At 40.2% G+C, this 13252-nt stretch overlaps 1 protein-coding gene across 30 annotated transcripts in view; it reads left to right on the top strand.

Annotated features, from left to right (window-relative positions):
• Positions 1-13252, top strand: part of ULK4 (unc-51 like kinase 4) — a 540161-nt gene that overhangs the window by 31710 nt on the left and 495199 nt on the right. For 20 of the 30 annotated variants that reach the window (XR_014822784.1, XR_014822773.1, XR_014822771.1 and 17 more), the window contains 6 exons: positions 897-1012; positions 1175-1244; positions 3292-3388; positions 7436-7540; positions 10430-10490; positions 12551-12732. Coding sequence is in view for 15 of the 30 variants with exons in the window: in XM_021070411.2 (XP_020926070.2) it covers positions 897-1012; positions 1175-1244; positions 3292-3388; positions 7436-7540; positions 10430-10490; positions 12551-12732 (631 nt within the window). In the remaining 15 variants the exon portion in view is untranslated. The remainder of the gene's footprint in view (positions 1-896; positions 1013-1174; positions 1245-3291; positions 3389-7435; positions 7541-10429; positions 10491-12550; positions 12733-13252) is intronic. The other 10 variants (XR_014822772.1, XR_014822770.1, XR_014822779.1 and 7 more) reach the window with 1 other exon arrangement.

Here is a 13252-nt window from a genome sequence, read left to right as displayed (position 1 = left end):
ACTCTGATGAACTAGTGGTTTTTGTCACTGCCTTTTTTCAGTTTGAATGAATGTTGAATTTTGTCAAATGCCTTTTTGTATAAGTTGATATGATCCTGTGATTTTTCTTCTTTAGACTCTCATTATGGACTTTTAGATAAATTGGTTTTCCATCATGGAACCAGCCTTGCATTCCCATAGTAAACGTCACTTAGTCATGGTGTATTACAGTTTTTCATGTCTTGCTGGATGTGTTTGGGGCCGTGTGGCAGGAGGACAATCAAAGTGGGAAAAACAAGAGAACACAGCAATAGGGCTTTGCCTCTTGGGATCATAGCTCTCAGGTTAGAGAAAAGGCTATCTCTCTGTCAGGGTTTTAGGTCCTGGCCAGAAGTGACTGCTATCCCCTACTAGCTGCTGCAGGGTTACCTGGAGGCTGGGGCCAGACAAAATGGAAAAAGAGAAACAGAAGACCAAACAATAAAACTAGAGGATTTCCCCTGCTCTGACCCTTAGTGGTCCCCTTTCCTGTTCCTTGGAACAGAAATAGAGGGTTTCTCATGGGGCTTCTGATTGTATTTTCTGCCTTTGAGTCCAGGCTGGGCAGTACCGAAAGGGGAAAAATAAAAGGGAAACTTAACTACTGGCTCATTGATAATTTGAGTGCTTGTTTCCTTCTCCAGTCTGTCCGCTGCTATTAATTTTTCCGGGATAACATTTATAGATCTCTTTGTACAATGCCTTGCATGTAGTAAGTGCTCATTTTAGTCATTGAATGAAAAATACTACTTTTCTAACTCCATAGTTTTGCCACATCTCATGTGCAGTTTAAGTATCTTTTCCAACCTTCTGTTCACAGAAAACTATAGAAAACTCAGTGGTAAGCTTGCTTGTGTTGGGTTTCTCTTGTTGAACAGCAAAAACATGGCGTATTCCAGGTCACAAGATGCCAAGGAGCTTCTGCAGAGCCCTCAGGGTGCACAGGCCAAAGGGGATAAGAGTGGTCAGCGACTCAGTCACTCCTTCAGGCTAGGTGAGCTTTCACTTGGGCATGATCATGCTGCTAAGAAAGCCTTTTTCTGAAAGTTCTTGATTTGTGTTATCTTTCTCTTAATCTCTTTCTGAGCATTATGTCCTATTCATATTCTTGTTTATCAGTATTGTTTTATAATATTGTTTTATCTTGCTGCCACAGAAAATCCATCAGAGTTGCAGCCTAAGAGTACTGTTGGGGGTCAGTTGAATGAGTCCATGTTTCTTCTGAGGTATGTAAAATGACAGAGAGGTAAGGAATCCGTGGGAGAGGAAAGCTAAATCTTTTGTAGTATCTATCATCTTGGTGGCAAACTATGTTACACAGAAGTAAAGGACAGGGGTAAAAGCCAAATTCCAGTTTGACTCTCTACTCTCAAAGTTACTGTTGAGTGCTGGCCAATGAAATGTAGTCTTCGCTATGTATTCTTAAAAATTCTTAACCAAACCACCTTATCTTTCCTATTTTTATTTGGATTAAAACTTCCTCATTTTGTACTTCAAATAAAATTGAATTTAAAATTTCTGGAGTTCCCTGGTGGCTCAGTGGATTGAGGATCTGGCTTTGTCATTGCTGTGGCTCAGGTCACTGCTATGGTGTGGCTTTGATCCCTGGCCCAGGAACTACTGTATGCCGAAGGCATGGCTCAAAATAAAACAGAGAGTTTCTGTTGTGGCTCAGTGGGTTAACAACCTGCCTAGTATCCATGAGGAAGCAGGTTTGATGCCTGGCCTCTCTCAGTGGGTTAAGGATCCAGCATTGCTACAAGCTGTGGCTTGGATCCATCATGGTGTGGCTGTGGCATACGCCGGTGGCTGCAGCTCCGATTCAATGCCTACCCTGGTGGAATATGCCTCAGGTGTAGCCCTAAAAAGAAAAAAAAAAAAAAAAAAATCCGACTTTATTTGGATAAAAACCTGAAGAATAGAACAAGTTGTGTTTTTCTTTAAATGTCATTTTATCTGTGAGGCTTAAATGATGTTTGTAATCATTGAAACAATAAAATCAGAATGGTATTTTAAAAGTTATTAAGACCATGTATTTAAAATTTTAATGGGGTATAAATATTGTGTTTTATTTATAGTTTTAGTCTCATAAAGAAATAGCTTAATTTCACAACAGGTGTTATGGTAAGCTAAAACGTCTTGATTTGTTTAACCTATATTTAAATATGAAGTGTTGGGAGTTCCCATCATGGCTCAGCAGAAACAAATCTGACTAGTATCCATGAGGATGCAGGTTCAATCCCTGGCCTCGCTAAGTGGATTAAGGATCTGGCGTTACTGTGGCTGTGGCGTAGGCCAGTGGCTGCAGCTCCAATCTGACCCCTAACCTGGGAACCTCCATATGCCACGGGTGCAATCCTAAAAAGACAAATAAATAAATGCAAAGTGTTAAATTTATCTAAATACATCTTAGGCATTTTACATTCAGTTTTTTTTTTTAAAAAACTTAGTACAATCTCTGACATGCTTCGTAACCTTAGTACTTGTTGAAGGAATGAATAAAAAGGCAAGAGGAGCAAGAATCTTGATATTTGGGAATTCAAAGGCATTCATTTAAAAAAAGTCTAATGATCTAAGTGGAAGAATTTCTTAAGCTATGAAAAACTCAAAATCAGAGACCCAGGTATAATGGAGCAGCCCACAGAGTATGGTAGCCTTTGATAAGGATAAGAGTCATAAATAGATTCACATTATAACTTATTACTTAAGTAGGGACCCAGGTAATTTTCCATTTCAAATATTTCACGAAATAAAATTAAGTATTTTTCATGGTTTGTAGAATATCAGATCCGCTTTATTACATAAGTCCTGCCAGACCAGCAGGCATTAAAAAATTAATAAAATCATGGGAATCCTCTGGTGGCCTAGCAGTTGAGGACTTGGCGTTGTCATTGCTGTGGCTTGAGTTTGATCACTGGGCTGAGAACTTCTTCATGTCACGGGCATGGTCAAAATAAATAAATAAATAACAAGGAGTTCCCTGGTGGCTCAATGGGTTAAGGATCCCACGTTGTCACTGCTGTGGTGTGGGTTCACTTCCTGGCTCTGGAACTTCCACATGCCGTGGGTATGGCCAAAAATAAATGAATAAAAAAGGTTAAAAAATAATAGTATCATATAAATACGAATTAGAACTTAAACTTATTATGTAATGAGATCATGTAGAATCATCGTGGTCTAGTGTTTTTCATGAGATGTGTTTTTCCCAGAAATACTAAACAGAGGATAAAGTTTCTGAAATCTGAATAATGTGAGTTGGTGTGTGTTTTTCAGTTCTCGTCCTACTCCAAGAACTAGCACTGCAGTGACATTAAGTCCTGGTGAGGATATGACTCAGAATTCACCACAGAAGACTTCTCCTTTGACCAAGGTGAGCAGAGATAGAATTTTTTTTTTGACATAATATACAGATGCAGGAGAATAATTGCAAGTTAATCTCTGAACTGTGTTTGTAATTGCAAAATTTGCAATTAAGTCATCTTTCTTGATTATCACTGGTTTTTTTATTTTAGTAAGTACTCGAGAGAGAGATGCTTCATAGGTGTTCTTGATAACAGCTTTATTGACGCACCATGTAATTCACCTGTTCAAAGTATATAATTCAGGGGCTTTTGGCATAGTCAGAGTTATGCAGTCATTGCCACAGTCAATTTTAGAACACTGTCATCATCCCATAAAGAAACCCTGTATCCATTAGCAGTTACTCCTATTTTCTGCCAGTTTCTCTACCCTCTTGTCCTAGGCAGCCACTTTCTGTCCTTAGAAATCTGCCTATGCTGGATGTTTTTTTAATAAGTGGAATCATAATAATATGCGATCTTTTGTGACTGGCTTTTTTCATTGAACATAATGTCTTTAAGATTCATCCAAGTTGTAGCATGTATCAGTACTATATTCCTTTTCATTGCCCAATAATATCCTGTTATATTCTGTTTTTCCATTCATCAGTTTGTGGACATTTGTGTTATTTTCCCCTTTTGGCTATTATGAATAATGCTGGTATGAATATTTGGGCACATTTTTGTGTAGGTGTGTGCTTCATGCTGCACCATATGGTAACCATGTTTAACCTTTTGAAGAACTGCCAAATCGTTTTCCAGAGCAGCTGCACCATTCTTAGCAGTAGTGTGTGAGGGTTTCAATTTTTACACATCCTTAGCAAAACTTATTATTGCCTGTCTTTTTAAAAATTGTGGTAAAATACACATGTAAAATTTACCATTTTAACCTTTCTGAAATATACAGTTCAGTGGCATTGAGTACATTCACAATGTTATGCAACCATCACCACTACCCATTCCCCACATTCTCCTGGATGGCAAACAATATTTTACTTTCTGCCTCTATGAATTTGCCTAGTAACCTTATATAAGTGGAATTATACAATATTTATCCTTTTGTGTCTGGCTTATTTTAGTCAGCATAATGTCTTCATGGTCCCTTTATGTTGTATCATGTATCAGAATTTTACCCCTTAATGGCATTCCTGCTGTGGCTCAGCAGGTTAAGACTCTCACTAGTATCCAAAAGGATGTGGGTTCAATCCCTGGCCCCGCTCAGTGGGTTAAGGATCTGGTGTTGCCTCGAGCTGTGGCATAGCTCATGGTTGCCACATATGAAACTTCCATATGCTGGGTGCAGCCCTAAAAAAATAAACCAAAAAGAATTTCATTCCTTTTTAAGACTGAATAAGATTCCATTGTGTGTATGTACAAATTCATTCATCTTTCAGTGGATGCTTGGATTGCTTCAACCTTTTGGCTGTTGTTTTTAGAACTGCACCATATGGAGGTTCCCAGGCTAGGGGTTCAGTCAGAGTCATAGATGCCAGCCTATGCCACAGCTACCACAACCAAATCCAAGCCACATCTGTGACCTACACTGCAGCTCGCAGCAATGCTGGATCCTTTAACCCACTGAGCAAGGCAAGGGAATGAACCTACATCCTTATGGATACTAGTTGGGTTCCTAACCTACTGAGCCACAGTGGGAACTCCTTGACTATTGTGAATAGTGCTCTGTTGTCTCTCTTTGATAATAGCCATCCTAATGGGTGTGAGATTTTATCTCACTGTAGTTTTGATTTTTATTTCTCTGTTGTCTAATGATGTTGAGCATCTTTTTATGTGCTTATTGGCCATTTGTTTATCTTCTTTGGACGAATGTCTGTTCAAACCTTTTGCCCATTACTGACTTGTAGGAATTCTTTTTTTTTCTTGTCTTTTTAGGACCATACCCAGGGCATCTGGAGGTTCCCAGGCTAGTAGTCTAATTGGAGCTGTAGTCACTGGCCTACACCACAGCCACAGCAACACCAGATCTGAGCTGCATCTGCGACCTACACCACAGCTCATGGCAATGCCAGATCCTTAAACTCACATCCTCATGAATGCTAGTAGGGTTCATTAACTGCTGAGTCACAACGGGAACTCCAGGAATTCTTTAATCCTTTTTCCCTTTTTTCTCCTTTTTTGTCTTTTGTCCTTTTAGGGCCACACCCGCGGCACATGGAGGTTCCCAGGCTAGGGGTCCAATCAGAGCTGTAGCCACTGGCCTACACCAGAGACATAGCAATGCGGGATCTGAGTCACGTCCGTGACCCACACCATGGCCCATCGCAACGCTGGATCCCCAACCCACTGAGCAAGGCCAGGGATTGAACCAGCAACCCCATGGTTCCTAGTCGGATTCATTAACCACTGTGCCACAATGGGAACTCCCAGGAATTCTTTATGTATTCTAGATAAATGATTTTCTCCCATTCTGTGTCCTTTCCCTTTCTTGTTGGTGTCCTCTGTAGCCTAAAAGATTTTAGTTTTTTTTTAAGATTTGTATTTATATATATATATATATATATATATATATATAATTTTCAAATAAGGGGGCATAGTTTTATGACTTAATTTCTTTAATAAATAAGGCCTCAATTTTTGATCACTTAGTTTATTCCTTAACATTTTATTTTTTTGCTATTGTGAATGAGATATATTTTTATAACCTGTTATTTGTGCATACATTCAGCTTATATGTATATGAAGTTAATTTTTATGTATAATTTTCTAATTGGTCTACCTTACTAATTCTTAGGTTATATTAATAGTTTTTCAGTTGATTTCATTTTGGCTTTTCTTTCAGGTCTTTCTTTTTGGAAAGTCCATATCCTAACCTTCTGAAAACATTTTTTGCAGAGTTTCTCCTTAATTTTTTTTTTTTTTTTTTAAGGGCTTCTCCTGTGGCATATGGAAGTTTCCAGGCCAGGGTTGAATCAGAGCTGCAGCTGCCAGCCTATACTGCAGCTTGCAGCACTGCCAGATCCTTAACCCACTGAGTGAGGCCAGGGATTGAACCTGCATCCTCCTGGATGCTAATTGGGTTCCTAACCTGCCGAGGCCACAATGGGAACTCCCTCTTCATGTGTTTTTTATATGTCTGTCTCCCAAGTTGCAAAGGGATGGTCTTAGTTTCCAGGAACTTTATTGGCTGATTATTCTGTCCCTTTATCCATGCCTCTACCTCAGTTTGGGATAATTTTTTTTTTCTGCTTATTTTTCTCTTCACTGACTGGGCTTTCTGGTTAGCAATTTATTGGTCATTGTTTCAATGGAAGTTCTTAATGCGTAAGTCTCTTTTTTCTGATATTTAATACTTGTATCACAAGTCAGTATTTTAGCCTGAGAATTTTTTAGGATGTAATTTAAGCTTCATATCGAATATTCTGTAAAGCAGAAATAAGATGATTAATTTTTGGTAGATGAAAGATAAAAGCCATGCTGTAATTGAAAGATCAGTTTGCCTCATCATAGCTTAGAACATCAAACTGTAGAAGATCTGTTTTCTAGTACTAACCAGCCTTCATGGTAAACACAAGCAAGTCACTTACTTTCTGAGCCTTGTGTTTTTCATCTCAAAATGGGAACAATGGTATACAAGTTTTAGGATTTTTGTGAGCATCAGATGAGACAATCTGTGAAAGTGCTTTGAATAGCAGCGGAGGTCCTTTGATAAAGGGGAGCTTTTTCGGTGACGTCTCTTCTGCATCTTATTTTTTTTTTTTTTTTTTTTTTGTCTTTTTTTTTTTTGTCTTTTTTTTTGTTGTTGTTGCTATTTCTTGGGCCGCTCCTGCGGCATATGGAGGTTCCCAGGCTAGGGGTTGAATCAGAGCTGTAGCCACCGGCCTACGCCAGAGCCACAGCAACGCGGGATCCGAGCCGCGTCTGCAACCTACACCACAGCTCACGGCAACGCCGGATCGTTAACCCACTAAGCAAGGGCAGGGACCGAACCCGCAACCTCATGGTTCCTAGTCGGATTCGTTAACCACTGCGCCACGACGGGAACTCCTCTTCTGCATCTTATTACCTCTGTCTTGCTCTTTTCTAGTCACAGAAACAAAGTGTAATTTTTGTTTCTGTTTCAGATTACAGGGGCACACCTGAGTCAGCAGGACCTGGAGTCCCGGATGAGAGACCTTATCTACACAGACTCAGATCTGGTCGTCACTCCCATTATAGATAATCCAAAGGTGTGGAAAGACACCCTAGCAACCAGGGGCTTAAATCTGGGTGATGTTTTCATTCCCAATATTCTTTGCCTTATTCTCTTGCCTGGTCTTACTGCTGCCTGCTTTTCTTTCTTTCTTGCCACATGTCTACATTTCTAATCCCCACCTTGTCTGTAGCTCTCTCTTCTTCCTGCATGACTTTCCATTTCCCAGGAGAGGTAAGTTTTCTTCCCCCTCTGTGGCAGCTCTGCCTTCTGTAAGTACACTGGCTGGGAAGTGGCTGCTGACTACTACACCTCAGACCTTAGCCTCGCTTCCTCCACTTCTCCGTATCCACTCTGGTGAAGGACTCCAGACGTTTTCCTCACTGATGTGCTGTGAAGGCAGGTGTCAGTGAGCAGGGCTTATCGGGCTGGGGTGGGTGAGTGGGGAGATCGCATAGAGACCACACCTCTCCTAGTCGGTCAGGATTGCAGGTCTATGGTGGGCAGACACAGGGAGCTTGGGGGGACATGGTTACAATGCACTTCTAACCCAGTGTGGTTTTGGTTTTTTTTTTTTTTTTCTTTCCTCTTGATTGCTTTCAGACTCCCTGAGGGCAGTGGCCATGTGTTCTGCAACTTCCTTATTTCCCTCCTGGATGACATTCTCAATAAATGCTAATTGAAATGGTTCTAGATCCATGATTGACAATGCCGTCATCACTTTCAGTTTTTTTTTTTTTTCTTCTTAGGGCCACACCTGCGGCATATGGAGGTTCCCAGACTAGGGCAAGGCCAGGGATCGAACCCCTCGTGGTTCCTAGTCAGATTCGTTTCCGCTGTGCCACGACAGGGGCTCCCCAGTGTGGTTTTTGTTGCTTCCTGTCTTTGGAATGTAATACTATATTATTTGGGAATGTTGATTGCTTTCCTTAAAAAAAAAAATTTCTCAGTTCTCCTGCTTTCTATTGATTTCCAGTCTCTAACACACTCATATTCCACCACCTAGTCTGTATTTTATTGCTTCCTTTTTAAAAAATGTCTTTTTATGTATTAATTTATGACTGTTTCTTCTCATCTCATTGGAGACGTTACTATAGTTTAGAATAAATGGGTTCTTGGATGCATATTTATTTACTCAGTAGACAACATTTAATATAGATCACCCAGCTATTTTTCATAATGGAGCTATTTCTTTTTATGGGTTCAAGATATTTGGCAGAGTAACTGTATACTCTGCCAAATTTAATGTTTAATGATGCGTTTCCCCACTGGAACTTCCAGAATAATTTGACTATACTCTATTACTTTATTTCTTTTTTTTTTTTTTTTTTTTTTTTTTTTTTTTGTCTTTTCGAGGGCCGCTCCTGCAGCATATGGAGGTTCCCAGTCTAGGGGTCTAATCGGAGCTGTAGCCACCGGCCTACACCAGAGCCACAGCAACTCGGGATCCAAGCCGCGTCTGCAACCTACACTACAGCTCACGGCAACGGTGGATCCTTAATGCACTGAGCAAGGCCAGTGATCGAACCTGCAACCTCGTGGTTCCTACTCCGATTCGTTTCCACTGTGCCACAACGGAAACTCCTCTTTATTTCTTTTTATAACAACACTTAGTTGTTTCCAACACCAGTTGTTTCCAGTTGTTTCCTTATACTTGTTTTTTTTAAGCTTTTTATTCTGAACTAGTTTTAGACTTGTAGAAAACATTCAGAAATAGTAGTGGTCCTGTATACCTTTTGCAAGCATCTCCTAATACTAATATCATACAAGAACAGAGTATGGTTAACCAAACCAGGGAATTAACACTGGTACAAGGCTAGTAACTAAACCATTGAACTTACTCAAATTTTATCAGCTGTGCCACCGATGTCCTTTTTCTGTTCCAGGACCCCACATTACATAGGTTCTATGTCTCCTTAGTGTCCTCCAATTTGTCCTTGTCCTTCATGGTCTTGTGGTAATTTCTTATTCTCTGTTTGTCTTTCATGACCTTGACACTTTGAAGAGTACCGGACAAATACTGTGTAGACTGTCCCTCACTTGGGGGTTTGTCTAAGCATTTCTCATGATTAGAATGAGGTTATGCTATTTTGGGGAGAACAATACCAGCAAAAGTTTTAAAAATGCTCTGCAGAGAGGTTTTGGAGAAGTTAGACATAGGTATATATGATGGTTGAATTTTTAAATTAAAATCTCAAGATGAAGTACTCCAGCTACTCCAAACTCACAGATGCAGCTACTACATGTTTTCTTCACTTTGCTTGAGAAAATCGTGTACTTTCCTATTCGTGGTGATTACAGCTTCCTGGAGTGGCATCTTATCTAATTCAACCATCAAGTCCTAACCTTCCTTCCAGACCTCGGCCCACCTTCCCCTCTTCCATAAACCCTGCCCTGACTGCATTCTCTAACTTCTTAGAAAACTTTCTGTGAAGTATTTTGTCTGCAATTATGTTCTGCCTGTTTTGCATTCTAAATTAAATATTTTCTGTTTTTCTGTTGTTTAAGAGATGTTTGTCTTTTCCCAGAGTGTTGGCTCTCAGATGTAAGGTCATGTCTTTTATATCTTTGTATCCCCCTTCGTCCTTGTTAAGTGCCTCACCTTGACAGGTACCCAGTAACTATTTGTTGAATAACTAAATTTCTAACCAAGAGGTAAATTATAAGCCAAGATAGGGGGTTGGCCCTTTTCCCTGGAGTTTTCCTTTATTGCAGATATCAACTGAAATGATTTTATTTTTATATATTAAGTATATTTGTGTATTTTAATCTGGAAAGGTTCTGTTGAATGCTTATTCTTGTTGGTGACACATTTTACAGTGTTTTTTCCTGTCCTCATTGATTTATAATCTGGTATAGGAGATAGAGCAGGAGACCGATAACCCATCTCAAAAGTTTTGTTTGTTTGTTTGTTTTTTAACCACAGATAATGAAACAACCACCAATTAAATTTGATCCCAAAATATTGCATCTACCAGCACATTCAGGTAGGATCATATGGGGCTTATCAAGCACATAGATTTATGGCAGACAAACACAAATATGAAATTTAGTAGCACATGGAATATTTTATTTATGAATAGCTACATTTTTATTTTCTTGCCAACTGGCTGTGTTCTTGAGGCATTGTTCTATAAATTTTAAACAACCTGTAATCTATTTGTACTGGCCTTTGACCTTACTCAGCTGGGTTTGGGCTGCCCTGTGCTCTGGTGGGTGGGAAAGTTCCTGTGAAGCTGGGTGAGTTTTCCTGTTGAATGGGTGGGCCCTTCTCCTGCCCCTTGCTTTGTAAAGCCAATTAGATCTCCAACATTTATGGTGCTCTTGTGGGTGCAGAAGGTTGGAAACCACAATGAAGAATTTACTCGAGGAGTTCCCGTCGTGGCGCAGTGGTTAACGAATCCGACTAGGAACCATGAGGTTGCGGGTTCGGTCCCTGCCCTTGCTCAGTGGGTTAAGGATCCGTCGTTGCCGTGAGCTGTGGTGTAGGTTGCAGACGCGGCTCGGATCCCACGTTGCTGTGGCTCTGGCGTAGGCCGGTGGCTACAGCTCCGATTCGACCCCTAGCCTGGGAACCTCCATGTGCCGCGGGAGCGGCCCAAGAAATAGCAACAACAACAACAACAACAACAACAAAGACAAAAAAAAAAAAAAAAAAAGAATTTACTTGAGAGAGTAGGGCAGTTGACCACAGAAAAAATGGCTCATTTTTGTGAGGAGGGTGTAGGATTAGAGATGCTTGAAGGATGATTGTAACATTTCCTTTTCCCTTATGGAAAGTCTTATTTAAGGTGAAGGTAAGAATTACTGCTTTTGTCTTTCTGTCTTTCTAGGGCTGCACCCATGGCACATGGAGGTTCTCAGGCTGGGGGTCGATTAGGAGCTGTAGCTGCTGGCCTGCGTTACAGCTACAGTAATGCAGGATCCGAGCCATGTCTGTGACCCACACCACAGCTCACCGCAACACCAGATCCTTAACCCACTGAGTGAGGCCAGGGATTGAACAGGCGTCCTCACTAATGCTAGTTGGGTTCATTAATCAACTGCTGGGCCATGACAGAAACTGCAAGAATTTTTTTATACCTTATATTTTAATGTATTTTGTTTGATAAGTTGTATTTGAAGCTGTTAAATTAGATCTGGAAAAACAAATCTTTATCATAGCTAGAGTAGAATCTATGATTTGAAATCACATCAGAGTAAATTCAAAATAAAATATGTTCAGATTAAAATAAACTGTGGCAAGTAGATACACTATTTATGAAAACCAAGAGGATTATGATTTTAGAATAATACTCCTTCCCTTTTCCTCTTTGAGTTATTTTAGGAGATTATTGTTATAGCTTATTCTGTTTAAATATAGAGATGAGGAGAAACAATGCTAATTTTAAACAGCATCTCATTTCCCAGATTTTGTCTTTTGTTTGTATAGGGATTTGAAGGGTGGACTCCCAGGTGCTTTCAGCTATTATATAAACCTGGCTACATTTACCAGTAACTTCAGTGGAGCCTTTTAACAACTGTAAAATTTTTGGCCTTTTCAGTATTTTAAGGTTAGGTTACTTTATTTATACAAAGGCTATCTTACTTTTTCATAATAAAGTTTTATTTAACTTTGCATTTTGTTATGTTCTTGGTTGCAGCATAATTCTCTTTTAGGTATCTACTTTTGTAGCGACTGGATGCGAGATAGCAGTTCCCAGACTGGGGATTGAACCTGGCCGCAGTGGTGAAACCACTGCCCCGAGCCCTAACCACTAGACTACCAGGGAACTTCCTCTACCTTCTTCTTCTTTTTTTTTTCTCTCTTTAGGGCTGTACTTTCGGCTTATGGAAGTTCTCAGGCCAGGGGTTGAATTGGAGCTACAGCTGCTGGCCTACACCACAGCCACAGCAACACAGGATGGGTTTCGACAGTGTAAATTACTATTTTCTGTGTCTTCATCTTAGCTACTGAAATTCTGTATTCCGTTTTATTTTTCTTGTAATGTTTTCAGCAGTCCTTTTTCACATGATACCCACTTCTACTATTTCCTTTCTTCTTCAGTGGAGAAGTTGGTGTTTCTAAAAGACCAAGACTGGAATGACTTTTTGCAACAAGTGTGCTCACAGATCGACTCCACTGAGAAGAGCACAGGAGCCTCCCGAGCCAAGCTGAACCTCCTTTGCTATTTGTGTGTGGTGGCGGGTCACAGGGAAGTGGCCACCAGGCTCCTGCATTCTCCTCTGGTGGGTAGTTTAGTTGCGAAGTCAAGATAACATTGTCAATCAACTATACTTTAATAAAACAAAGACTCCTTTTTTACGTCCTTGCGTCACATCTTCTGCATGTAACTTTTGTATTTCTTTTTTTTTTTTTTTTTTAAATCTTTTTGTCTTTTTAGGGCCACACCTACATCAGCATATGGAGGTTCTCAGGCTAGGGGTCTTATCGGAGCGGCAGCCACCGGCCTGTGCCACAGCCACAGCAGCATGGGATCCGAGCTGCGTCTGGGACCTACAATACACCACAGCTCACGGCAATGCCTGATCCTTAACCCACTGAGCCAGGCCAGGGATCGAACCTGCAACCTCATGGTTCCTAGTCAGATTCATTTCTGCTGTGTCATGATGGAAACTATGTAACTTTTGTATTTCGATGGAGATTAAAACAAGCGCTGAAATACTAATTTGATTTAGTTACAGTGAAAAAAGTGAGATATCAAGGTTGTAGGTTTGTCAAAATTATTCTCTGTTAAACGCTTAGATC

Source organism: Sus scrofa, chromosome 13 (assembly GCF_054392235.1).
Source record: "Sus scrofa isolate SSC_HxYL_T2T_F1_AM1 chromosome 13, Sscrofa_HxYL_maternal_Yorkshire_Landrace_v2.0, whole genome shotgun sequence".
NCBI classification, from domain to species: Eukaryota; Metazoa; Chordata; class Mammalia; order Artiodactyla; family Suidae; genus Sus; species Sus scrofa.
Note: the sequence above shows the minus strand (reverse complement) of the source record. Positions and strands in the feature narration are given on the sequence as shown.